At 35.0% G+C, this 12,389-nt stretch overlaps 1 protein-coding gene across 4 annotated transcripts in view; it reads left to right on the top strand.

Annotated features, from left to right (window-relative positions):
• Positions 1 to 12,389, top strand: part of ZNF521 (zinc finger protein 521) — a 327,899-nt gene that overhangs the window by 289,999 nt on the left and 25,511 nt on the right. For all 4 annotated transcript variants that reach the window (XM_063299208.1, XM_063299207.1, XM_063299204.1 and 1 more), the window contains one exon: positions 475 to 590. In XM_063299208.1, the coding sequence (XP_063155278.1) occupies positions 475 to 590 (116 nt within the window). The remainder of the gene's footprint in view (positions 1 to 474; positions 591 to 12,389) is intronic.

Raw genomic sequence — 12,389 nt, 5'->3', positions numbered from 1 at the left:
GTACAGAATAGTTTCAATACATTAACAAATTTCAATACAGGATAGAATCAACTTCTTAGGCAAATGCACCAAAACAGGCTTTGGAATCTGTTATTTCCAAATTTCTCAGTAGCAAGATTATTTTTAATGTTGAATTTTAGTGGAATGTGGTTTGATCTGAAATTATTGTGGTAAGATGGGAAAGGTACACTTCTAAATGTTTGTGATTTAAGTGTTATTTGATTATGTTTTTACCAGACATATAAGCATGGTTCTTTACAAAGAATAGAAAAGAAAATTAAGACTTGAATGTCGAGCTGAATAATCATGACTGGTGCCTATTATAGCAACAGTATAATCAGAAATTATAGGGTTCTTCAATAATTGTACCCTTTGCAATTGCTGTAAGTAATGAGGAAATGTTCACCAAAAACGTCTCTCAATGTATAAAATGAACTAACAAAAAGTTCACATTTTTCTTTTTAATGTTTCCAGTATTTGTTCAAGCCAACAAATTGCAGCAACATATTTTTTCAGCCCATGGGCAAGAAGACAAGATCTATGACTGCACACAATGCCCACAGAAGTTCTTCTTCCAAACAGAGCTGCAGGTACCTTGCTTTTCATGTGTTTGAGTAGCGGAGCTGGAGTGTGTGTTACTTATTAGAAGCTAAGGATTCGCTAAATTGCTCCACTCTTCCGCTTTCTGTGAAGTGCTACAGTGCTTCGTGAGAATAAGGGTAAGGAGAGATGGATAAGAAGAACAGGTGTATCCAGTGAGACTCCAGAGCGAATCTCTTCAGGCTGTTTCTAAGAATAGTGAAGCAGGTCGCACTGTCCCGGGGTGGGGGTGCGGGGGGGGAGCGAAGGGAGGTGCAGAAATTGGAAACTTTGTTTTATCTTTCTTAACCCCAAACAAACCTTTGCATTTTTGAGGCTCTACCAAACTGTTTCAGTTCAGCTGCTGTTTGACAGAAGCAAAACCTGAAACATTTTGGTTGTTTAGGGTTTCAGTTCGAACAATAAAGAAGCAACTGCTGTGTATATATCGCATTTAAATAACAGGTGTAAATCAGAAACAAAAAAGCCCGATTCATCCCATAGAAAGGGAATTGGCAATGCTGCACCCATAGGTGCCAAACTGCCTGCAGCAGACATAGACAGTGCCTGTGTGTGTGTATGTGTGTGTGTGTGCGTGCATGCATGCATGCATGCAGCAGACATACGACAGTGCCAAAATAGCAACATTTGGAGGATTTCAGGAGAGAATGCCACAACCTCACAAGAGTACACAAGAACCAGGTCATCAGGAACTCACAGGATTTGACTGTCTTCACCAGATACCCACCTTGATTGATTGATTGATTGATTGATTGTATGGCAGCACATCATACATATTACAAATACATTATATGTAAAAAATTGGGAATATAAAAAGGTATATAGAAAATATACATACTGTAGGTTATATGGCAATTATAACTAAAAACAAGCATTAAGGTTATAAATATAGTCTTTTGCAGCATCAGTTGCCATCAGGAAATCAGCAAAGTTCCTGTCATAGGCTCTAGACTTGCATTCTTGTGTTATGTGTTTAACAGTTTGCCTGTCAGCCGCTCAGTCACACCTTTTTTTTTTTTTTAAAAAGACATTATTTGGGGACAATCACATCATTGTGTGATTACACTGTCATTTAAAAGGCTGCTGATTTCTCCCACTGACATTTCTTTTGGTAGAACTAAGTGATTCCTGGACAGCAGTTGGAGCTGCTATCACCTTGATTCCATCCATGAAATCACTTGAAACAAGCACCATTTGTTTCAAATATTCTGAAGTCCGTTGTATGAATTTCTAGAGGCCTGAACACAGTACTCTGAAAACTGATATATTCTTTGGTAATACCGGGATAGAATCTGTAATTGTTCACCCCCGCACATAATTCCACACCCTACAAGCAGTTGCTATAGTGTAACATTTAGACGTAGTTAATTAGATGTAGCTATAAGAGGGCAGCAGGAATTTGGAAAGCACAGGAGTGCCTCTTGGCATGAGAAATAACTCTTGAAATTACTTGTTTGTAAAATTGGTTTTGCTGCCACCTCTGCTCAAGGAGGAGACCAGTGGCACCAGCTGTTGCTCCTGGCTACCCTGCACATTATGGCATTTGAAGAAGGAAAAGGCTACTGGATAAAACAGAAAGCGAACCAAATTTGGGGCCTGAACCACTGCAGAAGCATCCAAGCGCCAGCATAGGGACACATTATGTAGAATTTAATAGGATGAACCAATTTGTTCCTCAGCCTTTCTTCTCAGTAGTAGAATATGCATCAGAACGGTAATGCAGGGTTGTGCTTTTCTTGGTATAGGCCCTATCCTCAATTTTGGCTTGACAGGATAACTAACTATGGCTGCTCCCATATCCTGTAGATTTGTTTTGTTCTTGTATACATAAGTTTGCTGCCAATTCCAGCTTCTTAGTGTATCAATTTTATTTATTTGATTGCAAATACAAGTACAGTACATTCATATATCCAAATTAAAACATTTTACATGTACATGTGTAAAATATGAAGAAGCATCCCTTATGGATGGCTATTTCAGGCTTGTGTGATTAGCTGGATCAAAAATTTTCTGGAGGGGTAGAACCAAAATGCAGCAATTCTTTTGCTACCTAAATAGTAAAAATAATAAAACATTAAAAGTTGAGAAAGGCTTAAAAATAGTTTTAATTATTATGCGACTCAGTAGTTCTGTTAGTCTTGTAGCGATTCCCATAGCTCAAATATTTCTGATAGAATTCTTCTTGTCAGAATTTAATCTTATTTGGCAGTCTTTTTCTTGAACCTAAAAGAAAGCTTTGTCCTTCATTAAAAGTAATAATGTTGAGTCAGTGCTGTTTTGTTGTAAACCCCCATTTTGCTTTCACTTGGATACTATAGAGATTACACTAGAGAGAAATGGAAAAGAAGAAAGTCTAAAGATTTATATGAAGATAGAAGATTTTTTTAAAGTATCCCTAAGTTGTTAGTACACAGCATCTATGGATTTGCCAAGAAAGGAAGATTTCTGTTCCATCTATTGAAAATTAAGAAAATTGCATAGCTAAAATTATTGAACTGGCTTTTAGCTTCATAAACAAACCTACAAGTAGTGATGCAGCATTTTTTCAAAGTAAGATGAATGCACCAAGTGATTTAACCTGTTGAAACTTACACATTCATAAATTACACATCATAACTACATACCGATAGATTGATGAATATAAACATCTAAAGTTATTGTATCATATTTATCTTGATGAAAAAATAGTCTTCCACTAATAAGATACACCAAAGCTGATTGTATCTATGAAATATTGATGTCTATGAAAAGAACTATTTTCTATAGCTCTTGGGCTAATCTATCCAAGCACTGGCTTACCAATGCAGAAAATAATATACTTCCTAATACATTTTCCTGGAATTATTTCTCTCTATACATTCCAGTTTTCTTTATGCTACTTTTATGATAGCCTCTTTAAAATAACAGTAGTTTCCTATGATACTAAAATATGCCTGCCTCAATCTAGCAACATTTAATGGTGTTATAATCCATACTGATGGAAGTGGTTTTAAAACCGTAAAACCAATTTTGCAGCACTTTTCCCCACCTTTTTCTTTGACTTCAGGCAAGGAGGAGTTTACAGATAGGGACACCCTGGGTACTGCCCCTCCCTTACCCTGGAGCCATGTTCTTCTCTACATCTAGATAACTGCACATCTGTGCATGCACTTAGCAGATTTTTAGAGGAAAACTGGCATAGGAGCAGATGTGAAGAAGAATTTCCTATGAATTTGTCAGAATACCCAGGGGAAATGAACTTGTTGGACTCTAAAGAAAAATCCAATCTACAGAAAACATGCAGTTACCCAAGTGAAAGAAAAATCAGCTTAAACAAAATCAACCTAAAACAGCAATGTGGCTTCCCATTTCACCTGCAGTTGTGGTTCTATAGGTCCTTGTGGCATGCAGTTGTGCTATAAATGCAAATGATAAAACACACATAACCTTAATTCCACCCACTTTTCTTGCAGTGGAAAATTGTGTATTGGAAACTGGCACTAGTTCATGCTATAAAAATGGCTGATAATGTTTTTTGTTCATTAATGTGTGCCCCCAAACAGCCATTGTCTTTGGAAAAGAATTCAATGCAATAGCAGCTCTTAAATGAAAGGAGTTCTAGCACAAGCTTAACAGGGGCCAGTTTGTTTATAGTTTTCCAAATTTATTCCCAGCAGGTGGTCTGGAGTTCAAAATGTTTTGGGGTATGTCTTTTAACTCACTGATGGGTGCAGCTTTATCTGTGATTTAGTGAAACACTATGCTGAGCTGACTACAGAGTTCTGTGAAGGCCAAATGAAGCTAATATAGGTTAGCACTGCAGCCTGAGATTTGATACAGTAGTTGTGAAAAATTGTTAGATACTATCATATGATGATATACCATTGTGAAATCATTGCAATCAAATTTTGGTGATCCTAATGAAGCACTTGGCGACTATTAGTAATTAATTATTCTAGCAGGGGCATCCGAAGGAAGCTTTAAAAAATCAAAATGGTAACTGCATGTTGAAAGCTCTGGCTCATGACATGCATTGTGCATTTTGGGGAAAAAGGAACAAAACTTAATGGCAGAAAGAGACTGTACTGTATAGTATGCAAAAATGCTTTACAACTTCAAGTGGTTTAGCTTAAATAGAAGTGTGAAGAGAATTGTGTTAACACTTCTCAGATACTGAATAAAAATTGGGAAAATTAGGAAATTTAGCTGCTTATCCTTTATGGTAAAGATAAGACAAGATATAATTACTTCTCAAAAGTTAGAAAATGCAGAGCATGAGAATCTAGAACTGTTCAGTAAAGTGATAACCTGCAACAAAAGGTCATATAAAATCCAGATTTATAAGGAAAATCCAACAGGTTGTTTTAGGAAATATGTTCACTAAATTAGAGATGAGTAATATTTGGCCCCCCATATATTGAACTGCAATTCCCATCATCCCTTACAATTATTAATGTAAAGTAGGCCTAATAGGAGCTGCAAAAAAAAAAAAAAAGACTTGTTCAACTTGGTGATTTTATGCTAATACTTACTAAACCAAGATACTTCTGTTTTGAAAGCATCCAGGAGCACCCAAAAAGAATCACAGCTGTTTAGATTTATCAAACACCTTTGTTCATTTGTAAGCACAGAATTTTCAAACATGTTATTGTGTTTTATTTGGTTATTCTACAGGCCAACAAGAAGAGAATTTAGAAGAAAAATCCATATTAATAGAAGAAAGAGGCTGGGTTCACACACTGAACTAATTCTTAGTGTGTTTGGTTTGGTTTGGCTTAGTGTTAACCAATAAACTTTATTTTGAAACTCAGTGTATGATCCCAAGAAATTGTGGCTTATTCAACAAGGCATTATTAAGCAAACTATGGCTTAGTACAATGAGTAGACCAAAAGTACCTTTCATGTCTGTTTTATTGTTATATTGCATCCTTTATGCAATTTTGATATAAAATCTAAGATCTGCTCTGGGTTAGCCAAAAGACTAAACAATTGGAGTGACATTTCAAGTGTGCTGTCTGTTACAGTACTACTGCTATTGAGCTGCTTCTCATTAGATTGGAAGTTGTTTGCATTTAATTTTGAGACTGACACTATAAAAGCTTCCAGTCTGTTTCCAAAGAAAGAGATTATGATGCACTTGAAGTCAGGAATACTGTCCTCAATATTGCCTCAGTGATTATTGATAAATAACACAAAGAGTGGGAACATTCTAAACTTTCAACTGAAACAGATTAAATTTGAAGAATATATTCATAAGGGGAAAAAAGGCCAACAGTGTTTCCTTAAGTAAAATAAAGGATTAAACTTGACAATTCTTGATCCCTAGGATGTATGAAAAAAAGGGGAAGTGCCAATGCTTTTCAGGCCCTCAAATTCAGCTGTGATTACACATGAGGTCAAGCCAGGTTTTTGGCTTCTTTTTTATTTAAAAGAAAGGCTACATGAATTACAACTGGTATCAGTCTGCTGTAGGGTAATAGTTTCACATATTATATAGCCTTATTTTTTCAGAAGTCATGAGGTTGCTGTACAAATACTGTAAATAATCAAGATGCACTTTGTGTGTAGAACATCCTTGCTATTAATGCAGGAGTCGATGACCTTGTGTCCTTGAGATGCTTTAGATTAAAACTGACATTAACATCAGCTGATCTGGCCACTGGTAAGGGATTATGGAAACTGGAACATCAGATTGCCTGCCTCTGCTTTGACAAATATGGCTGTGTGTCTTCATGTCAAGGTGATTTCCTCCCCTTGGGATTGCAGGAGATTAAAACAGTGTTTAACATTAAATTAGATAAAGTAAGTGAGTTTTGTGGATTATTAGTCTTAACTGCACAAAACCTCTTAATTTACTGAGTTATAAAACCTGAATTTGGACATCAGAAAAAATAAGGTGAAGCTTCTCCTAAGTCTCACTCACTTCCTGGTGACAATGTGAACAGTTCTATATAGTTTACTTGGCAATACTACAGAAAGCCTTTGCTACTCTCTTCTTCCATGTTTTTTTTCACTTTCCACAGGCCTGGAATTTTTTGGTGGTCTCCTGTCTGGGATCAATCGCGTCCAAACTTGCTTAGCTTTTTCAAGTTTAGCCAAGGGTGGCTTGGTACTGCCCCCTATTGGGGACGTACTTATAAGTGATCTGCTATTTTCCTGGCAGTCCATTTCCCCCAATAGGTAATATGTAGTTTGGTATGAAAGAAATACTTTGGGGTGGAAATATTTCTTCTTCGTACTTTTTTTTCCTTCTTAAATCATGTTTTAAAGTTTTAATGCCTAAAATAAGAATGCTTCAGATTCCTTCCACTGCTGCTTTTCTCCCCTGGGGACTGAAGGATTTTACAGCTATATTAGTCTTTCATAAGGTAATTCTCTTCTGAAAAAGAAACTTCTTGGTCTAGAGTGTGTGAACTCAACCTGTCTTTGATTGGCCTATTCAAATATAATCACTCCCAGTGGGTAGGTGGTTCATTAGTCCATGAATATTTATAGCTCCTTGTAAAATACACTACATCAGATGTGTCACAGTCACATTCTCATAGTACCAAGAAGTATGTAAAATGATTAAATAGCTTGGCTATGTCGACTTAAGACAATTGAAATATTTTTCCCCTACAGGGACAGTAGGAATCATGTATAAAATAACCCTCCTTTTCTTCAAAGGGCTCTAAATATTGTTTAAATGTTGTGTCATTAAATTTCACTGTACTTTTAAAAAATTCAGTATCACATGTCACTTTGTAACCTGGATAATATGCAATAAGTATGTGCACAGATAGCAGTCATCTTAAATTTATGTGAATATGTATGTGTCCTTTTGTAAAAATACAGTAAAAGGGAACTTTTGTTTATGCTATTATATTTTAGCCTACTTCTCAGGGGGAAAAATGTTTCCCATTATGGCTGAAAGCAATTAACATCTATGCATAATGTTAGGAGGAAATATGAGATAATCATTATAGCAACATTTACTTTTTGTAAAGTTTTCTAAGTTTTTGCATTTCCTAAAGAGACAATTCCAGAAAGTGGAAACAGTTTGCATTGTGGTAGTACAAACATTCAGTGGACTGTTCAGAAGGAAAGATTTAAGTCCACAAAATTCATACAAACATACACAATACACAAACTGTATTCCTCAACTTAGTAATAAAAGGTTCTGTTAGATATATTGGTTAAATATATAGCTATCTACAAACCATAATTTATATCTAGTATTATCAATTTCTTTGCTTTCTAATTCTTTCATAGTTGGAATCTCAGTTAAGTTCCAACATTTGTTTTAAAATACCCCCTTAGGATAAATATGTGAGAAAGAGTCACAATTAAGCATTTAGTGTATGTCAATTTTAAAAAACTGAAATGTCCAACTTTATCTTCTGTTTATAATTATTCCACAAACCAATTTAGAGGAGTGGCATTTACTATACCTAGAAAAAGCTGCAGCTTCATTTTCACACTTCAGTGTTTTGGGGTTTATGTTCTCATTTCAGCTACTCATCATTTTATAACAATTTTACTAGTGGGAAATAGTTTCTGTGCATGTATGTACGTGTGTGTGTATGCATTCATCAAAATGAATAGTCTTCCCCTTTCTTTGTGATCAGTTTAGCATCTCTATACAATGAAAGACTAGTTTTAAAGTAGAAAAATGTTATTACCACTGAGCACTGTATTTCCTACAGCCACTGCGAATACCAGTGCTAATTAGTGAAACCAGTTGGAGGGTAAGGAAATATAATAACCATTCCGTAAAAATAAATAATATTTCTTATAAATTAGTAGATGGGCAGTGGAATTTGGAAGTTGTAGTTCAAAACACAAGTATCCTCAATGTCAGTTCACAATCTATGGAATTAATGATGTCATCAGTCCAGTATACTATGGTGAGTCCAAGATGCATACTAAATTCAGATTAAAACTCACTACCAGCAAATTGTCTTCTTAAGTTGTACTTGTTTCTACCAAAGGGCACTCATATCATGAAAATCATTACGTTAATCATGCCTTGGTTCACATAGGTAGTTAGTTTTTGAAAAAAAAAGTATGTCAAAGAAACTAATTCACATATGAATGAAATATTCTATTTTCCTACTAGAAAAAACAATACAGTAAATTTCCTCTTGTTTTCCAATTGTTCAGAAACCTAATCTCAGCAGAATAGTGTTTACTTTCTTAACTGGATTGTTTTTGAAATGGATTTTGAACCAAATAATGTTCTGTGTACATTCTTCAGTACCCAAGTAGACTAAGTAAGTATGGTAAATCAAGATTAGCTGGGTGGAATTAAGCTTTTTTGTTGTTGTTGTAAGAATTTTATTAAGTTTCAAGCAAAGATAAAAGCTACAGAAAAACAAAAAAACTACAAAGAAAAAAAAGAAAAAACTAAAAAAAAAAGTGCAGAAACACAAGAGAAAATTTTTCAAAATTATAAAAAGAGGTAACTTCTGACTTTTAAAAGCAAGGATATACAACAATTTTCCATAATCAATCCCTTACTGTATATTATACCAAAATCACATTATTTCTATAAATCATTCCACTGGCACATTATAAAAATCACTAAATACAGTTGCTCCCCCCTCCCCTTATATTAAAGGAAAATATATATATAAACCTCCTAATCAACTCCCCGCCAAAGATAACATTTATTTAATTATTTCCTTCCTACTGCTGTTCTATACATTCCTGTCTACTATAAGAAAAATCAAACTAAAAAACATATAAATTGTCTGCCATTGCACTTGATAATACAACAATTTAAATAATCTTAATCATATTAAACCTAAAACCATCCAAATAGACATGTATTTATTTTTTATACCTTAATAATCTTAATCCAAATCGTTAAAGATAAATGAAATCAGCCAAACCCTAACATTAATCCAGATAAATATTCTTATACCTTAACCCACTTCAAAATAAACCAGAACATTTACATATCCCCATAATGTGCACAGACCTTTTTTCTTTAAAAAATCAAACAGCCCAACTGCCCCCCTCAAAAACTGACTTCTCTTCAGGAGGCCTCCCATACGTAATAACCTCTTCTTTTCCATGGCGGCGGAATTAAGCTTTCATAGGTCAGCTATGTTTTCTGAAATCATATTTTCTTGCCAATATATCTCTACTGATAGATGGCATAAACTCCATTCAAAAGCTTGTTGTTAGCCACTCCATTCTCTTGCTATGAACCAGGAGTTGTCATTGCATTATCTTTCATCTGATCTAGAGCTGAAAATATATTGCTGTTACTTTTAAAGAGCCAGAAGTGGTCTGGACTATTTCCCTCTCCCTTCCTTCCTCCTAATCCAATTCTAACTTCTTCATGGATAATCCTAACGATTGAAGCACTTTATTATAAGATGGTTTTGTATTTTCCTGACATTTAAAAGCGATTATAATATGTTGAGCAGTAGCCCAAGAAGCTTGAACTTTCCATGAGACTGAGGACAGCCCTGGCCAAATCCAGTCTTTTTCATTAATTACATTATCTTAATTAAATTATCATCAGTGAAAGGAGTTCTGGGGTCCATTTTTTGACTTGAAATTATGGGAATTGAAATCCAACTTGCTAGAGAGGATGAGGTTGAGAAAAGCTATTACAGAGATTTTACCTAGCACTAATGGCTCTTCAAAATTCTTTTCCAAAATAGTTACCAGAGAAATTGGGAGGATGGCTTCTCTGAATTATTCTTCCCCAGTTTACCAGGGGTAGTGTACTGTCAACTTGCACAGGCACAATTTTCTTTAGATTGATTTGAAATGGAGTCACACCATGGTGGAAGTGAAGAACATTTTATTTAATAACGAAGCGTATCGAAAGTTACATCCTTTCAGCTACCAAAAGCCCTACTCATGTATGGCAACAGGATATCCCTTCATACAAGTCTTGTCAGTGGTGAAATTCAAAACAGCTGAAACAGGCTAGTTATAAAACATGCATTCTTATTTGCTATGCAATTAAGCAAAGGAAATAACTTACTGTAGTTAAGCAGATACATTATTTGAAATTATGTGTTGGCGGGACTACAAGGTAAGGGTCCCAGACTTAATAGAGAAAAGCATGTTTACTCTGTGCTACTTTAGATTTACAGATTTATTTCAGTCCAAGACAAGCATAAGATAACATTTAAAACTTTAGGATCATGAATCCTCCAAAACATGCAAACTATGAGAAAGATAGACTGAATTTTTAGCACAGAAGTCGAAAATGGTTCTAGGACTAAAATCTACAAAGAACCACCCAATAGATTAATATTAATATTAAAACTATATTTGATAATATATTAAAATCTATATATAAGACAGTAACTATACACTTTCATAAAGTAAAAATAATAAAATATTGTTCTATTGCTATCTGTAAAAATAAATTATTATTATTATTATTATTATTATTATTATTATTTAAACTTGCATGTCTCCCAACTCTCAATGACTCTGGGCAATTCACAACAATCAAACAAAGAAATTACAATAACATCAATAAAACATAAAAGATAAAGATAAAAGATGGCAAGTGCAATGAAGCAAGGGATCTCACTCTTTCTAGCCAAAGGCCTGGGTGAAATAGTAAAATACTGTTCTGTGCTAAGAGGCTATAACAATGAGACTATTAAACAAGATGATTAGAAGATTAAGGCTTCTTCAGAATATTTCCATCTGTACTGCCCAGGGCTATATTAATTTATGGGATTTTGAAACAGTCAACTAATTCCCTCCTCAGGAAACAAAAATCTTCCATGGGATTATCCCTATCGGTAACTCTTCCACTTAGCAGTGGTAATCAGGAGAGAGGCTATAGGCCACTCAAGGACATTCACATACATCCTTTGGCCACCGTATAATTACGTTTGTGCAAAAACAGCATACTCCACCCATGAGAATTTCAGGGAAATTCTTCTTTGAAAGAATTTTTAAAGTGAAATTTATTTTGTCAAAATGAATGAAAAATGGCAGGAAAAAAAAAAAGGAATGGTTCTTTGTCTAACATGATTCCATCTTATGCCAGAAGAGGCCACAGTCTCCTAGTATGAACAGGTGGACTTTCCTGCAGCAAATGGCAGCATGATGCAGCCATAAATTCATTTCCAGGAAAGCAATGTTGCCCTTATCAACTCAGCAACTGTTTTCAGCTCCACAATGGGAACATATTTGGGGCAGTTTTCTTGGTCCAACAAACCATCCTATTCATTCCATTCCATTCCATTACTCATGCCAAAGCATCTCAAAGCAGATTATCATAAAAACAGAAATAAAATACATTTATCACAAAGGTGCAATGTGAAATAGAAAACACAGTTCTTCTAAGATTTCTATCAAAAAGACCTGGTGAATAGCTGAGTAACATGTAAAAGATGTTATAATCAGCACCTCCCAAATTTCATGGGGGGAGCATTCCAGAACATGGGTACCACCACAGAGAAGACTCACCTGCAAGTAACTTTCAGCAGTTCTTGATACACATAGCAGGATCTTCTCTTAGTGGCTACCAGGTCACTAAGACCAGATGGCAAAAGCAATCTGACAGATATCTTGGTTCTAAGTTGTTTAAGGCCTTATACATTACTAGACAACTTGTGACCCACTGGGTCATCGTTTCAGAGATATTTCCTTATCAGATTCCTCAATGCCTTCAACAGTGGCAGAGCTTCTAATGTACTGGAAAAGTTCTTTAAAATTCAGGGAGAGAGATATCTGCCTTGAAAGTAGCCAATGTTGAACTGTATAGCCCTGTCAAACATCAGGAGCTGACCACAGGAAATATTTTATGACATTTTGTATTATGTCATAAAGTGTTTTATGAT

This window comes from Candoia aspera, chromosome 3 (genome assembly GCF_035149785.1).
Source record: "Candoia aspera isolate rCanAsp1 chromosome 3, rCanAsp1.hap2, whole genome shotgun sequence".
NCBI classification, from domain to species: domain Eukaryota; kingdom Metazoa; phylum Chordata; class Lepidosauria; order Squamata; family Boidae; genus Candoia; species Candoia aspera.
This window is presented reverse-complemented; position numbering and strand designations above follow the sequence as displayed.